Source organism: Rhododendron vialii, chromosome 11a (assembly GCF_030253575.1).
Source record: "Rhododendron vialii isolate Sample 1 chromosome 11a, ASM3025357v1".
In the NCBI taxonomy this organism is placed as follows: Eukaryota; Viridiplantae; Streptophyta; class Magnoliopsida; order Ericales; family Ericaceae; genus Rhododendron; species Rhododendron vialii.
This window is the reverse complement of record NC_080567.1, coordinates 15766396-15784645: the sequence shown is the minus strand read 5'-3', so window position 1 is coordinate 15784645 and position 18250 is coordinate 15766396. Positions and strand designations below refer to the sequence as shown.

At 37.8% G+C, this 18250-nt stretch overlaps 1 protein-coding gene across 6 annotated transcripts; it reads right to left on the bottom strand.

The window, feature by feature from the left end:
* Positions 1-4175: 4175 nt before the first annotated feature.
* On the bottom strand, positions 4176-16406 carry LOC131308225 (phosphomevalonate kinase, peroxisomal-like). 6 transcript variants are annotated; one of them, XM_058335084.1, is made up of 13 exons: positions 16168-16261; positions 15936-15997; positions 15562-15712; positions 14942-15039; positions 14631-14740; positions 14492-14544; positions 12974-13360; positions 12108-12149; positions 11466-11570; positions 7783-8010; positions 6653-6775; positions 4766-5033; positions 4176-4374 (listed from the first exon to the last, which is right to left on the bottom strand). In XM_058335084.1, exons 2-12 carry the CDS (start codon positions 15941-15943, stop codon positions 4767-4769), a joined length of 1572 nt encoding a protein of 523 aa, XP_058191067.1. In that variant the 5' UTR covers positions 15944-15997; positions 16168-16261; the 3' UTR covers positions 4176-4374; position 4766. The 6 variants fall into 6 exon arrangements, with proteins under 6 accessions (XP_058191067.1, XP_058191066.1, XP_058191065.1 ...); XM_058335083.1 differs by lacking the exons at positions 4176-4374; positions 16168-16261 and adding an exon at positions 16302-16406 and having other exon boundaries at positions 4426-5033; positions 15936-15996; XM_058335082.1 differs by lacking the exon at positions 4176-4374 and having other exon boundaries at positions 4426-5033.
* Between the last annotated feature and the right edge of the window lie 1844 nt (positions 16407-18250).

Below are 18250 nucleotides of genomic sequence, written 5' to 3'. Positions count from 1 at the left end.
CAAATTTTGACTTATAGCATTATATGTGAATATTATTGGTATATAACTAAGTTCAAAAATTGACAAATAACCTTATATGTCAGTTATGTTGGCATGATACAAAGTTCAGAATTACACATATAGCATTATATGTGTTTTTATTAAAATAAAATAGATTCCAGATTGACATATATAACCATAAATGTCTCATATGTATCTATGTGGTTGACAACATATAGAAAACAGATTTGGACATATAACCAAATATGTCAGACATAGTGGCATGGTACAGAGTTCAAATATACACATATGGCAATATATATGTCCATAAAGCTAATACAGGATATCCATAGATAACCATATATGTCTCATATCTATCTTTATTTTTTTATAACATATAAAGAACAGATTGGGATATATACAGTTATATGTCCACTTTGTTGGCATGAGTATTTTACAACATAGTACCAAAATGTAAAAGACCATTAATATTTCCAAATTGCTGAACATATGAAAAATAAGGGGAGATTTATATGATTCATTAACAAGTAACAATCTTTAAAACCATTATTGCCTCCGTCGATCAAAACACGTGTTTCCCAACTAGTACATAGTATAGATTGGGATAAATGACCATATATGTTCGTCTTTTCAATAATACACATGCAGAGAACACATTTGGACATATTGGGAGTTCAATAATACACATATAATACAGATTGAGAGTTCATTAATACACATATAACTATGTCTCATATCAATATCTGTTTTTGATAAAATCTGGGAAAAATCCTGAAGAAAAAGCATGACTACGCCTCCGCTGCAATCCCACGTGCTGCTATTGCAGCGGACCGGTCCGTATGGTGGCGGGGAAGGTCGTTGGTGGTGGTGAAGGGGATGATGAAGGTGTCGACGGCTGTGGTAGCGGCAATGGAGGGCGGGAACTCGGCCATGTGACAAAGGGTAGCGCCGAGGAGGAGAAGGAGTGCACTGGTGGTGAGCAGGCGAGGAGGAGGAGTGCACTGGCAGCGGCGACGAGTAATCACACACACAGAGAGAGAGAGAGAGAGAGAGAGAGAGAGAGAGGGGCCGTGCTCCAAAAGTCTAGATCTAGAAATGTTTCTAAGGTTTCTCTTTATATGAGTGGTTATATAGGATGAGTATAATGGACTAGAGGGGTTAGGAAAGTGCTATAATGAACGTCCCAAAAATTCTCCAAGGTTTGGGAGACATGCACAAGCCAAAACCCATTCTCCAAAAATGCATTTGCAAAGTTGATGAAAGGAGAGGTAAAAAAGGACCTCTAGAGTTCGTTTTTCCTATTCTCTTTTTGGCCTTTTACATTTTCCTTATATTCAAAAGACCCAAATGTCCTCTCCTTTTATGCTAATAACAAACCCATATTGGACACAAAATGGGAAGTACGTACTTTGGCTACGGCATGGCAATTTTTTTCTTGTTTTTCAGTTGCTACTAGTATTTGTTTCCCCATAATGATGGCTTGTACTCAACAGAAACTGAGTTGATCTTAGGTTTTTTTTTTTTTTTTCTTGTTTTGGTTTCAAGGTTTTTTTTTTTTGGCGTTACAGCCAAATACAAGAAATTAATCTGTTTTTCAACAAATTTTATGGAAAATTTTATTTCAACCAAAACATACAGAGAGGATTTTTTGTGTCACAAACTAAACCTTACAAAATTGATTAAACCATTACTTATACACATTATATCCTGTAATAAATGATCAAGGGCAACATGGTAAAAAACTAACTCATAATTTATTTTCATCACATATCTCCTAAACACTACTCCTGTTGCAACAAACATTCTGCACATATAATCCAAATACTTGAACGGATTCAAAATACATTTTGACCATAATCCAAAAAATCAAAGAATTGAAAATGAAAAGGCAAAATGTAGGCTCCCAAACACCGCTTAAAGAGGTAAGATGAAAGTGTTTTACATTGTACCAGCCGTAGTAAATTCTAGATTATTACTACTAAAGTAGGAAAAGTAAGAAGTTGTTTGGCCAGCCCATTGATATATTCATAGTCTTTTGCATTTATGTGTGAAGGTCTATATTTGACAAGGTAATTGATAGAGTACCTTACGTCCCTACCCTACTCTATGGTAGTTTTTTCGTGAAAATATATTTTGTTCTTATGGCTCAATAACTCAAAAAGTCGAAGGACCTCTATTAAAAACTATTTTGATATCGTCCTTCCCCTAAATGAAAACTATTTTATCAATACTTATGGCTAATTTTCCCACAAAGGGCCTCAAAATCTTGAATATTTAGCAAAAATATCTCTAAACCCAATTAATTTTTAAATGCTAAAGTTCAACTACCATTAAATTTTTTTCCCTGCACCTGGAAATAAATAGGCCGAAAAGTATACTACTCCATATGACAAAATACCAAGCTAAAAAACAAATGAAATAGACATAGTTAATGAACTAAGTGGATTAATCATACGAAATCTCTCATACGGTCCTCATTGGTACATAAAACACCGAGTCGGCTAGCTCCCACAACGAAGCTCATTTTGGCTGTTCAATTATATATATTGAACAAAATGGGACGGAATGAGTACATAAAACATTGAACAAAATGGGACGGAATGAGTACATAAAACACTGAGTCGGCTAGCTCCAGGAGTTCCTTTTTGTTTGGGGGATATTTCCTTGAGAAGAACTCAATTTAAAGAAAAGAATTAAGCCAGATTCAGAATCAACATCGGCAAGAGTAACGTAAGCGTTGTTAGCACTTTCGGGTTGGGATTGTGGATGATGCGCTGAAGTTGCTTCACTAGCTGGTATGGAGGGACGTCTAGCACTTTCGGCAACCAGGATCTTTTCAAAGTCCTAAAAGAAATTGCGTATAGGAAGACGCATTCAGAACCAGCCTACAACAAATCTGGTTCGATTGATGTTCTCCACTAACCACAAGGATATAGGGACTCTAGATTTCATCTTCAGTGTCATCGCTGGAGTGATGGGTACATGCTTCTCAGAATTGATTTGTATTGAGTTAGCACGACTGGATGATTAAATTCTTGGCGGGAATCATCAACTTTATAATGTTCAAGTAACTGCTCACACTTTTTTTAATGATCTTTTAGGGTTATGCCAGCGAACGATAGGTGAATCGTACGTAATTGTTCTGTTCTGATTCTGATAGGTGCGCCTGATGTTGCATGCTTAAGCGCACCTCCTTTTCCATTAATAAGGTAGTCGAAAGGCTATTAAATTTTGTTGCAGTGCCACCTAGGTCGCTCAAGAGTCCTCGCCCATGTCCAACCCAACTTTATGAAACTTAAGCCCACTTGTTTCATGTTCGAATCAATTGAATGGCATTCAGCCACGATACCAAATTTAATGAATACGAAATATTTTGCGATTTTAACCATAATTCAAGGATCTAATGAAAAGCCAAATCTGAATAAATAATTTCTTTCACCTTTATGGTGTTGATCTGAATTCATCATTCACATAAGGACCCAAAATAATTAGCAACAGTAGGTTTGAATTGACGATCAGGGGAGGATAAGTTGTTTCATGTGGTGCCCTATTAAGCCATTAATTAGGTTCTTCAAGAAGATGAAACGAAGTTTCACTGATCAAGAACTATGTATTATTTGTGGGTTTGAACTTCAATCTAATATAGAACTATGTATTATTTGTGGGTTTGAACTTCAATCTAGTATAGATTTCAACCTAGAGCTCATTAGGAATCCGAATCCATTTCACAGACTTTTTAGATTGTCGTGTTTGGGCCTCTAGCTTGCCTCACCCATCTCCTCTAGTTTGATGCTGTCCTTATGCCTCTCCTTTTCTTTCCTTCACGACCTGTTTGGCAGCAGGATATAAGACCCAGATATCTCCCTAGCCGGATATAAAAATCTGGGTGGAGGAATATCCGGTATTCACGGAATATCCGGTATGGTATGTAGTCATATATTATATTGTGGAGTATCTATTTGTGCTTTTCAAGGCTGGGATTTTAGATTGGTGGGGCAGGCTACATGATAATCAGGAGGACATGATACCCCTAAAATCATTTCTTGATGCCTTAATCTGTTCATGTGGATACAACCTTTTCTCCTCCCATCTTTCGTGACTATAAATAGAGAAAAGAAGGGTATCGGAATCATGTCGAATTTCACCTTTACTCCCAATTACAAAGGACAACCAAATTTAGGGCGGCCATTTTGATACGAAAAAACCTCACTGACTTTGAGCCCAACTCAGGAGAAAAGAAAGAAGACGAAGGATACACTCTGTCTCGGAATGGAACCAATGACGAAAGCATACTCACTTTAAGAGCTAAGCGTGGGCGTAGACCCCTTCTTGGCATCAACAAAGGAGCTGGCAAAGCAAACCAACTTTTTGGAGCTGAAAGAACAGCAGAATGAGTAATTTAAGGCCTACATCACCAAAATGGGCTTTCCGGACAAAATCAGCATTCAAATCTATTGGGGTTTCTCACTTTCAATGTAGTTAGTCCAATCTAAGGACTTAACAGGAGGAAATACAAAGAAGCATTTGGGTATCCCAGAATACATTTTAAGAAGCATTTGGGTATCCCAGAATACATTTTCGCTAAACTCATACTCATTACCTCTACCTTGTACATAGTCAATGAAACTTACAAGTACTAAAATGGACTTGTATTGTTACCCCTATCAAACAGGTCCTCCAAATTTACTTCTATAAGATTACAGTGGCCACCTAAACTCAAAATGACACTTTTTTAACTATAAATCAACGTACACAAGAGGATCACCTTATTTGATCTGTACTGAAGAAATGGCTGATGTAACTTCCTTGGTCTGCGGATCACTGCTTTCCAAAGAAACACCACGAGGATCTTCTCTCACAAGCAAGGCCAAAACATTAAGTGAACTCCATGCTTTGCTGACTTCGCTGCTTGAATTACCTAAGGTGACAGCAAAAACAGCATCAAAACCACCGGCTCCGGGAACACCGGCCAATAGAACTCCTTCCATATTCATAGTAGCATCCAAAAGCTGAGTTTGTGATTCAGGTTCTATCTGCGAATTTGAATAGGAAAAACAGTCAAACAGATAACGGTACGGCATGACACATGTACTTCACAGAGGTTTTTTTTTGGATGATGAATTCAGATACTTTAAAGAGTTTACCTTCTAATATCTGTTTTGTTTCCTATTTTCAATCAAATTGGTGTCATACGATCCTGTTTTCTATTTTTCTCAGTGTAAAACTTCAATTGTTGTGGCCAAGAAGGTCATGGCACTGGCATGATCTATACAGTTGGAGTAGGAGTTTCTATGGTGTCAAATCTCCCTGAAATGGATGTTCTTCAATCAAGCCCATCAGGACACAAACCCCCAACCCCCCCCCCCCCCCCCCCCCCCCAAAAAAAAAAAAAAAAAAAAAAGAAAAAGAAAAAGAACCAAAAGAAATAACGTATATACAGCAAAACAGGCTTCCTGCAAACTTCGGACAAAATGATTGTAAAAATGAATTACAGCAACAATAAACTACATCTCACAGTTCAATAAACCATAGACCAGCACTTATTATTTGGAATAACCAGTTTACGCTGGAAAACAATTATGACATAATTCACATATTTGTGTGTGTATATGTAAACATAAAAGTAATTCACCAGAGCATAGCCCAAATCCACAGGGAGGGTTGGCAAGCTACGCGTGCGCGCGCCCACACACACACACACACACACACACACACACACACATATATATATATATATATATATATATATAGAGAGAGAGAGAGAGAGAGAGAGAGAGAGAGAGAGAGAGAGAGAGAGAGTCCCCTTCTCCTAAGGACCACCTTAATTTAATAAAATAAGGACCTCCCTTTCCCGATCGAATTTCGATGATCCGAGCCGCTCAATGTGTTCAGAGCGTGATTTTAAGGATACACGCAAGAAATCAGCAAAAAAAAAGATCGGGAAGGACTTCATCCGAGCAGTTTTTGTTTATTTTTTTATCAAACGGTTCAAATTAAAACTGCTCGGATGAAGACCTTCCCGGTCTTTTTTTTTGCCGATTTCTCGCGGATACCCTTAAAATCACGTTCTGAACACATTGAGCGGCTTGGATCATCAAAATTCAAACGGAAAATGGGAGAAATGGAGAGGTCCTTATTTTAACTAAAATAAGGACCATCTTATTTGAAAATGACTGTATATTATATATATATATATTGATAAGTAGAAAAAAGCTACATATAAAATCTGCTAAACAACTTCGAGTCTTTGACTAATGATGGGACTAATTGAACATTGAATTAGCAAACTTTGTCCTAAAAAATCATACCAAAAAGGTCTTCTCAGATAACTACTATTTTATCATTTTTCGCTGGACACCTATATTCTAGATATATCCTGAATTATGTAGGAATAAGGAAGGCATCCACATTGCAGCCAGTTGACCAAGCAATCAAACAATTTTTTTATGAGAATGGAAGGAAATATAGTTGCCAAAATTTTCATTAATAGAAGAAGAAAGGGATAAAAAGTATTCAACCTAATACAGATACATAATAGAATATACTCGTGTGTGTGTGTGTTTGTGTGTGTACAGAGAAAGAGAGAAAAAACTACCAAGAAGGAAAAGAAGGGGAAAAGGAGGAGACAAGAATCCAAGTAAAGAGAACCTACCGGTATCCCTGCAGCCTCACCCATCAAACGCATGAGATGCCTGATCTCAAGCATAGCGTCTCTTGCCCCGAACAACGCTTTGACAACTTCTTCTTCCCTTGGGTTGCTGGTTTGCTCCATCCACTGTTCATTCAACAAGCATTTATAACGTCATCTAAGCAATTCTTCTGCGTTTATAATGTCATCTAAATTCCTAGAAGAATTCCGCATGGTTGAAAGAATCTTTAATGAGTTAACTAGTTAGAGAAAGTGTACATCATGTGCGCCAAAGAGATAGACTAAAGAGAAAACAAACAAGGCCACCACTTGTTTTGACAGAAAAAGTTACCAGACGTGGTGGTGGCCTGGAGGGTGTTGAATTTCTAAAGTGGTGGTCGTGGTTCCACTTCAAAGAAACGAAGTAGGCAGAGGTTTAGGTGATCACATGTGCCATTGAGAGAGAGAGAGAGTATGTGAAGGTGATGGTGGGTGTTTTAGTCTAGACAAGAGCCAGTGTGTGGACGGTGGCTGACCAATCCAATGTGCTCTTCTTCAGGATGGGGGCAATGAGCAAACAGAGACAAGAAATCAGAGGCCCAGAAAAATGGACTTCAAATATGGGCATTATACAATTATCTCTCAATGAAGAACTGGACGAATAATTAACTGCAACAGTTATTCCTACCAGGCCACGAAAGAAAAACATTTCAAACCCGTCATAATTTGTTCTCTTTGAATCCAAGAAATTTCATGTCACTGGTCTTTAGACCTTGAGCTGGACAAATATTCGAGGACGAAATTTGGTTGTAGGATAACAGATCTTAAGGTGCTCTGTTGTGCCTATTTTAGTGGAAGAAGAAACATTTCTGATTTCATTTTTTTTCCCCTTTCTGTACTAAAAATGGTAAGACTCGATAGTGGGAGAGATTCTTTTACTGAGTTGACAAAGGGCACATTTTAAAACATAGCCAGCACAAGAGTTGAGTAAGCAGATTGCAGTACGAAGTTGGAGTCTATGGAGATATCAAGATAAAGAATACTCTTCTCACAAATATGCTCAATATGAATAATTCTCAATCAGTTAAACATCTGAAAAACTTCGAATACCTCTCCTCACAAATCACTACAGGTATAACACATCTAGGAATTACCTTTTCTGATCTGTGCATGCTGCAGTTGAAGATAATAGATTTATACAAATCCCAATGTTCTTTAGCCACTGTGCTTAAACTATTGAGGTGCATTTCAAGTGCTGAATTTGCTTCTGACAACTTTCTCCACATTTCCAGGGCGTTCTGAGGTTGAGACTTTTGCCACTTCTTGACAGCACCCACCATTGATACTGTGGATGATCCTCCAGTTCCGGGTTCTCCGAGTAACTGCAAATGCATTACAATCAGTGTCAATGAAAGAAAGTAACAAAGAAACAGGCTCTCAAGTTTTTAGAGAATATATAACAGCTCCTGGTGTTGATTTTTTTTTTTTTTTGGTCCCAATCCATATGGAAAAAGAGAAAAGTAATTGAAATATCCTTTCATCCTTTTCCTTAATTTCTGTTTGATATCATGGCTGTTATAGGGTTCCCTGCTATGTTTATCAATTGGGTGAAGAAATGTGTGACCTCTGCCATGTTCTCTGTGGTGATCAATGAAGGATTGAGTGGCAAGTTGGCTGGGCAAACAGGGTACGAGCATCTCCAACCCATCCTCTGTTCTTCCATATCTTCCTCTATTTCTCTATTTTGGAGGAAATCCACACTCCAACCCATCCTCTATTTTGGAGGATCAAATTTGATACTCCATATATAGAGTATGGGAAAAATAAAATGGAGAATCCTCCAAAACCACTTTTTGAATATAAAATGCAAAAAGTATTAGATTTGCATTGAAAGTGAATAATGATTGGAGGAAAAGTGAAGAAATTTTTGAAATAGAGATGAATATAAAGATATAGAGGTTTGTGATTGGAGTTTGTATGAATAGTAAACTTCTCTATATCCACTTTTTGATTGAAAAATATTAATTCAATCATCTCAAATGAAGTAATAGAGGATGTTGGGTTAGAGGTGCTCAGGCAAGGGGATCCCATCTCCTCTTACCTGCTCTTAATTATCATGCAGGGTTTTTCTTCCTTGTTAAATCATAGAATTGCTTACGGCAGTTTTGCATATCACTTGCAGCTCTCTCATGTTATTTTCGCTGATGATCTCTTTATCTTATGTGGGGGCAGATGCTACCTCTTTCCATTTGGTGAATGATGTGTGGGCTGATTTCCATCTTTTGTCTGGGCTTAAACCAAATTTGCTGAAAAGCAGAGTCTTCTTTTCTGGGGAAAAAGCTGTTTTGTATGATATTCTTGCCATCCCAGGAGGGATTCTACCTGTTTGGGAGTGCCTTTAATCACTACAAGACTCCATGCTTTAGACTGTCAGTACCTAGTTGATAAAATTCTCCACAGAGTGCAGTCATGGGCCAATAAAAAGCTTTCTTATGGTGGTAGGGTGCAGCTTATCAAGTCTGTCCTTTGCAGTACTCAGATTTACTGGAGTTCAATCTTTATCTTGCCTCATAAATTCCTCAAAGATATTGAAGCGTTTTGAAGCATTTTTTGGTCTGAAACTGAGCTAAAATCCTCAGGAGCTAAGGTGAAGTGGGAAGATGTGTGTGCTCCCAAGTAGTGTTCTAAATGGCGGCCGCCGAGGCCGCCAAGGCGCTTGGAGGTGCCCTGCCGCCACGCCAATACCCCTTGGCGTTTGATTTGGCGCCCAGGGAGGTTTGGCGGTGTTTGGCGGCCGCCTAGGTGGCCATGGAGGTCTTGGCAGCGCCGTCGGCGTCTTTGGAGGCCTTTGGCGGCCTAAAATGTATAGTAAGATCAAGTTTTGGAAGGGTATGGAGGAGAAGAGTTAGAGGAAGGAGATGAACTTTGAACTTGGCATTAGGGATCTCCGATCTCGTTTAGTTCTACTTATTGTCTTATTCAACTTATTAGCTAGTTGCTACTACTTAATTTCATTTGGGTTTGTACTTTGAAGTTTGAACATTAAACTTTGCATTATGGTTATTCTACTTATTGTCTTATTAAACTTATTTGCTAGTTGCTACTAAATTTCATTTGGGTTTGTACTTTGAAGTTTGAACTTGCATTATGGATACATGGAATATAGTTTTATTGGATAATGGTTTGTTGGAAAAAAAAATAAAAAATCCGCCGAATTGCTTGGCGCCGCCTAGGCGGCTTGGCGCTTGGAGGTGGGTCTCCGCCCGACTACCACTAAGCGCCATTTAGAACATTGCTCCCAAGGCTGAAGGAGGTTTGGGTTTTAGAGTCCTTAAAGATTGGAATAAGGCTGCCATGTCTAGGCACCTTTGGGACATTGCTAAGAAAGCAGATGCATTGTGGATAAGATGGGTTCACACATATGTTATTAACAAACAATGCTTATGGCACATGAGGATTCCCCCTTCATCCACTTGGATGATTTTCCAACTTAGGGACATGGTTCAACCTTGGATCAAGCATGTAACTGGAAATGGCACTGGAACTTTCCTCTGGCTGGACAACTGGCACCATCTAGGGCCTCTCTTTTCTAGATTTGGTGAAAGGGAGGTCTTCAATTTGGGAAGATCTTTGCATGCCAAAGTTGATTCTGTCATAAGGAATAACCTCTGGTTTTGGCCTAGGAGACGAAACTCTGTAACCAAGGAGATTATGGATAGCAGTCCCAGTTCCTTGGTTCCAAATTCAACTAATGAAGATTCTGTTGTCTGGGTTTTGAATGCTCAGGGGTTTTCTATCAAGTCTGCTTGGGAGGCTATAAGATTGAGCAAACCTGTTGCTCTTTGGTGGAAGGTGATTTGGTTTAAGTTTCATATTCCTAGATGGGCTATCATTGATCCGATGGTTGGCTATTCAAGGTAGGCTTTCAACCAAAGATTGTCTTCAGAGTGGGGTTTGATTTCTGAGGATATGTGTGAGCTGTGTGGTTCTGCTCCTGAGAATCATATTCATCTGTTTTTTAGATGTCCCTTTTCTGCCTACATTCTGGGAGAGTTGTGAGGAGTTGTGGTTATTCCAAAAGGCTCGTTAGCCTAGATCAGGAGGTCAGAAGTCAGATGGGCTAGTCAACATGTGATTGGGAATGGGCTTCAGCAGTCTATATATAAACTGGTGGTTGATGCTACTTTATGTCAGGTTTGGCTAGAAAGAAATGCCAGGATCTTCAAGAGAATGCAGAGGGATGTCCACTCTGTCCTTGCTGTGGTGCTGGCTGATCTCAGAAGTGATCTGAGCTCTTGGAGGAAGGTTAAGTGCAGTGTCAAGAATCAAAGGCTGTGTTCCTTGTGGAACTTGTACCCTAATATTTTTTTTTGCCAGTCTAGAAGGGCTGTGGAGGTGGTTGTTGGTGGGCTGGGATTCATTTTCTGTTGGATGTAGAGTGTTGTTTGCTTTGTTGCTGTCTTTCTCCTAGGAAGCGGTTTTTTGTGAGTTTTTTTGTTTTTGTTCTGATGACTTAGGGAGTCCCTAAGTGACCTTGCTGTAATTAATGTTGGTTGTTCTTGGAGCAATAAAATTTAACTTACCCAACAAAAAACAAATTAATAGTTTTGAAAGGATATGCTTCATTAGGAACCAAGGAAAAAGGATGAAAGGATATGTTAGCAAGGTCCTTATGAGAAAGTAGCTGTGAGTTATTGACAAACATAATTAATTACGAGGGAAGTGGCATTTTTTCATCGAAGTATTTGGTCATAAAACATATCAACGTCTCCCGTGTGACCATGGGGTTCCAAATTACTATGGACGCAGAATTTATGGTAAACAGTATTGTACTTACAAGATTCATCAATGGTGGCAATGAAAATTTACTCCTCTGATGGTCCCATTTTCCATTCATGACATCCCCAATGACTTCCTCTAATTCTTTACCATGAACTGCATCCTGCAACTCCATATTAGGAGAACTCATAAGAAACATTCTGGTAAAAGTACTTAAAAAAATGCAATCCCACAGCTGAATACTTGAAGCCATTATTCTTCAGACATATTTAATTTTCTTCACATAATTTACACAAAAAATAAAATAATTAGACTGCATCTCATCAATTCCTTCATCGAAACCCCGCGTGAAGGGTGAATCATTAGAATCAAGTGCAAGGTCCTTGGCTAGCCCATTCAGGTAATCTAATCCATAGCTCAAGTCTGTCCTCAATCCCTCATGGCTCACACCAACCTAAATCCTGAATTGACAAGGCCACGATTAGGTCAATGACCTTCTCAGAGGCCACAAACAAACAGTGATTAAATTAACTATCTCTGAAAGAAAAACCTACAACCGCAATTTTTTCAAGAGGATGCCAGCATGTAATATTAAGAATTTTTCAGAGTCACACATACAGCACTTAAATAAGCCTTCATGCCCTAGAGATTTACAAATTCCCGAACGATATGATAGTCATAGTCCTGAATCACTTTTCACCTTATTCTCTTTTCCACCATTGCACTTGCCTCCCATTGTAAGCTGCAACAGAGCTCTTCATGTTTGACAATTCAAAACACTGATAATTTGAAGAAGATTTGTCATGCTATCTTTTGATCAGTGGTAACAAATGAGTAATCCCTAAGTGGAACACTAATGCTATTGCACATGTGCCAAAAAGACGTGGATATGTCAATACCACATTAAGAACAAACATTGCATGTGGCAAGCCGACAAATATCAATTAGGCAACAATAAGTAATTGATGTGCAACTGCAAGTTATCTGTTTTATATGTTTATCATAGTATCCTTCTCTCTCTCTCTCACTCTCCCTCTCTCTCCTTTTCTTGTTTCTTTTTTCCCTTTATAATGGTTTAGGCCTGTTCTTCTTGTTTGTTATTACGTATCATTTCTGCTATATTAATTGTCATTATTCTCAGCTTTACGAAGGACTCTCAATGCTCTCCAAACAACCAATGTGACTAAAACTCCCTCTCTGATCTCTCCCAGTTTTAAAGAGAAAAAACAATGAACCTCAAATTTTGACAACCTGAGAGAACAATTGACGTATTGCAACTAAAATTGTAATTTTATTTTGCAAGTCCAGACGAGAGATTCAGATGCAACCTGCATCATGTATTCTGAATAATGTACAGTCACAACGCATTTGTCGTGTAAGAGCCTTATCTAAGAATGTTATACATAACACAGAATTCTACTTACCTATACATGTATAAATACGAACATGAATATGTATCATATACATACTTCCACACGCGCGCACACACACAAAAACACATGCATGCACACACACAGATACACACACACACGGCAGAGAGAGAGGGGGGGAGGGAGAGAGAGGGACCTGAGCAGAAGAAAGCACTTCAGGTGAAAAGCGGACATATCGTTGACTCCCATAAACTGCAGAACTAACATCAAATCCACTGCCAACTTTCCCTTGTGCTATACAATGAGCAGTTTGAGCTATGACATGCACCACATCAAGATCCATAGTAGTCTCCATTTCTTGGTATTGATCTTTAGACAAGGAGGGCAGATTAACTACTCCAAAGTACTGAAGTAAAGCAGCGACCACAGCAGTTGTCATAGCTGCAGATGATCCTAATCCAGTTTTTGCAACTTCAGGCTTGCGATTTCCTCCATTCGCATCTTCAATGTTAAAACTAATTGAAGTAAATTGTGGAAGAGAAGCTAATGATTCTGGTGTCAAAGGGAGTCCTCTTGCTTCAATCTACATCGATGAAAAAACAACGTACAAGTATTGACACATTCTTCGGAGGGCTTGAAAATCCATGCTATAAATGGAAAGAAAAGTAAACGTCCATTTAACTTTGACGCAGTGGAATTCATGAGAGACTAGTTAGCGTACTAGTCCAAATGAAATAAACAACTCGTTGCAACGAGCAAATCTTCCGCACAAGAAAGAAAGAGAGAATCTCTACAATATTATTGATTAAAAGCTGCATAAACTCTAGGTTACAAACCCTTATATAGGCCGAAACCCTAGAAACCCTAAAAATAAACTTGGAAAATAAAAAGTCCCAGAATTTGGGGCTTGAAAATGGGAAAGAAAAACAAGACTTTCCCTAAAAGAATCAACATAAAAGGAATTACGGTCTAAGAGTTATTAACGAAACAAATCTTTCCTAAAATGGCAAAATAACGCAATTGAAGGCCTAAACGAAGGAATTAGGCCAAAAAGCACCATTGATCATCAACTTAGGGTTGATGAGTATTGATTGGAGCGCGGAAATAAGTCAGCCCACCAAGTTTGGGCCTATTCCGAGCTCGTCCGAATTTCGCCAATTTGGGTAATCCAAAATTAAACACCGTTTGGGCTTCCGACGCTTAGCTCGGTCCAGTTGATCATGGAATTGGGCCTCCATGTGTTCTACATCAAACGTGCATGACCAAGTGTTTGAACTTTCATGTCCAAGTAAAAGAAGAAATATTCCTTGTGTGTTTTTTCACATGCAAGTGCACTGACACGCAGTTCTCCCAATCAAGGTAATAGACTAACACCATCCCAAAGCATTGCATAATTTCTTAACTTTCATTTTTCAGTGACCATCTCAAACTCCACTTATATTGCCTAACCATGATATAGTTTCGAAAGGTGAAAACCAATAGAGAACTGGTACATTTCTATGAAAATAAGCCCACAAGAGAAAACAACATCCAAAGCAACAAGCATAATGTTTCCATCTGTGACGAATAGTTGTCAAGCTTTGATAGCATAGATTGAGAGAAAATAACCACTATGGAGAATAAAACTAGATTGAAATAATCATGATGGAGAATAACTTCTGATCACTTTCAATAGTTAAAGAGTTTCCGAAATAAGATAGAAAAGATAGCATACCTGATTCCGATATGAATAGAAGTCATTGCAACCTAAGATAGTAACGTCAAGACCTGCAAGAATAATCTATTTCAACATATAGATGTTTGCAAATTGCAATTACTAAACTTAGAAAGAAAGATGAAGCATCAAACACTACCTTGCAAAAGACATTTGTGTAACCAATCCTTCTTACTCTTGTCAAATGTGGCATCGGCTGCTGCTACACTATATTGCACTGCGTATTCTACAAAGGGATTCCTTGATTCACTGATATCATAAGCCGACAATGATAAGCATCACATCAATTAGTAAATATATCGTTTTTCTGTCATCAATCATTTGAATATAGTTATGAAGATCAGAGCCCAATCAGAAATAACGTTTTGGACCTTCTTCAATGCCATCAAAAAACAAAAAGACTAGTAGTAAAAACTTTAGGGTTAACCGTTAACATCAATACCAACTTGCCTCGAAGAAACACATTGAAGCGTTAAATGCTTTAGCGACATTTTGTAAGAAGTTTCTCTTGACATCTGAGGAGAAGTTAATTTCACATCTGTCCATCCCTAAAAGTGCAAACAAAACTAGAAGTATTGAGCGCAAAGATACGGAGTTGTTGATGGCAAAACAAGAACTGCATTTCTCATTATTTTTTTTCATACACAGTATAGAAACATATTAAAACAAAAAAAACCTATAGGATTCGCGGTACGAGAATACGTTCCAGTTCAACTGCCGTTGCCTCGACAATCAACATCTTAGCAATTTCGTTTAAATGAATGTGATTTGAACTTGCACATCAGCATAATTCCCAGAAGTGGATGAAAGGTAATATTGTCAAATTTATAGCCATAGAAAGACCCTAATTCTTCACCAATTAGAGAAAACATTGGTGCACTAAAGGTTATAGCTCGTTACCCCTGAGTTTGAAGTTAGTGTTAAATTCAGTACGACCGTCATTTCACCAAAACATATATGCCACCAATATATTGAATTGGCATGTGCAAAAGCATAAAAAATTACCAAGCCTAAAATGTAACAAACAACAGTTAACTCTGAAAGGAAAGCTTTCAAAGAGTAATACACACCCATGCCCAGCTGTCGGGTTTAAGCTCCTCGTAAAGTGGTTTCACAATGGCGTAGAAGCGAGCATTCGTACTGAGTACCACCCCCGCATTGGGTCTCTCCAAAACAAGATATCCCCCAGTCATCAAGACCTTTCCAGGAGCAGATGCAACTCTAAGCCAAAAACAACAGAATACAAATCAATATTCAATCCCACTCTTTAGCCAAACCAATTTTCGACACAAAACCTTCATGCTTTAACAGATAATCTATCCATCTTTTTTTTTGTAGAATACATTTCAACCGAAAACAGAAGCCAGGCATGGACTAGCATTGAGAAATCCAAAAGGAAAATAAGCAATTGAAGAAAGTCTTGAAAGTTAAAAGATGTACTTACATAGCCATTGCTCTTCAATTCCCAAACTGCTCTCAAAAAGCCCAAGATTCACCGAAACGAGCTGCAATCAGAGTCATACAAATTACGGAAAAGAAAACCTAACCCTCCAATTTTCCTTGGTTTCAAATGGCAAGAAAAACACAACAAATTGAAACTTTCAATAAAACCACTATATCTTCACAAACCAAACGCAGAGGTAACGAAATTAAAACCACAACAAAATCTTTGTAACAATTGGTAAGTGGTCAATGCAGTTGTTGGAGTACTATTGGGTAGGAGCTAAGATCCAGATAATTGGACTTACTAGCCCAAAAATTCAAAGACTCCAGAGAGAGAGAGAGAGAGAGAGAGAGAGGTGTCTTTGACCTGGAAATGGAAAGGAGGTATCGGCGGTGGTGATAGCAGTTGCTCTGCTTCTGCCAAGAGTGACTGTGACGTGTTTTTTTTTTTTTTCTTGTTTCGTTTTAAGTGGGACCCGCCCGCCACACATACTCTCTGGTAAAAACCCCACCAGATCACGGGTCAGTTTCCATAAAGTGGGAGCTGGGGGCTGCTGTCCCCGAATTCGGGGTTCACTCCGGTCTCGCTTCGATGATTGAAAGTGTTCATTTCGTAAAACTCATCGAGCACAATAATCATGCAAAAAATCAGCTTAATTAGATATCATTAAGTGCCTGATCGGAACCTTTTATCTTGAAAAGAATGGATCCGAAACACTAGATCAAATCCATTGTAACCCATGGACAGAAGTTATATGGGTTCCGATCAGGCACTTAATGATATCCAATTAAACTTATTTTTAGCATAATGGTTCTACTCGATGAGCTCTACGAAGTGAACGCTTCCGATCATCGGTGCGAGACCGGAGTAGGCTCATAAATGGGCACAGCAGCCTCCCCGCGTCCACCCATCGCTCAGCTTCACCGTTCCATCCACTGCCTTTAATTTTATTGCCGTTTAAAAGTGTTTTCGATATTCCAAAATTTTAGAACTCTTCCTATAAGAGCATCAGCAGTGGAATAAGCAAATGTGAATAATCAAAACATGCCACATCAAATTTTGATTATCCATTTAGGGATTGCTAAAGTTAGCAATGTCAAATCCCACATTGGTTAGTTTTTGCCCATAATCATAACAAATGGGCCCTCCAAACTTTTTTTCTTTATTTCACGCATATTTTTTGAAAAAGCGGTTTGTGAAGGAAAAAAAACAGTTTATTTTAGAAATAGTTCAAAAAAATTAGTTTTTCGAATCAAATTTTTTTTTTCAATAAACACACACTTTGTTCACTTAAAAACTGTAAATACAATTTTGAAAGAATTGTATTTACACAAATAGTTTTGAAATTTTAAAAACTATAAATATAATTTTTTAAAAACAGATTTTGTGTAAAAAACAGTTTTCTATAAAAGAGTTTTTAAATTTCAAAAGCACTTTTTTTAAAAGCACACTTTATTTACTTACAATTTTTAAATTTTTTGAAAAAATTTGTTTTTTTAAAAGAAAAGTTTCTGAAAAAAATCTGAAAGTTACAATTTTTTAAAATTATTTTTTGAAAACATTTTTGAGAGAGAGAGAGAGAGAGAGAGAGAGAGAGAGAGAGAGAGAGAAAATGGAAGAGAGAAAGTTTTTGTGTAAATGTTGGTGTACTTGATTGAGAGATAAAATTTGATTATTGACAAAATATTGCTAGCTTTAATTATTGAAAAGCCAAAATTTGATGAGTTGTTAAGAGGTTGCTAGGTTTGGTTATTCCAATGTGAGTGTTTTTTTAATCCAACATTGCTAACTTTAATAATTTTTTGTTTTGCTTATTCCATTGTGGATGCTCTAAGAGGTTTTTTAAAAGGGAAAATGATGGTACAGGACATGTTTTGATAATTAATACCCGTCAAGGACAAGCTAAGAACATTTGTTAATGCTGAAAATGTCCTTGGAGGGTATTAATTATCAAAACACGTCATTGGCCGTCATTTTCCCTTTTTAAAAACCAAACCATTAATTGCCGAGACGGACAGTGAAATTGAATGTTGCAGTGAGGGTCGGCCCTGTTCACGCTAAGCACCACAATTTTTTGGTTGTCTTTATTCAATTTTTTTTTTGCGTTTATTAGTTTTACGCCAAATTTTTATGTGATATGGGTGAATAGATGGGAGGAATTAGAAAAGTAAAAAATTTTGACTTTTAAACAAGTAGGTATTTTGGAAAAAATTCAAAAACTGACTTTTCGAACTTTTCTTTGGATATTTTCCAAAATATTTGTGTAAAAGTTAAAATTTTTTACTTTTTTGATTTCTCTCGTCCTTACTCACCCA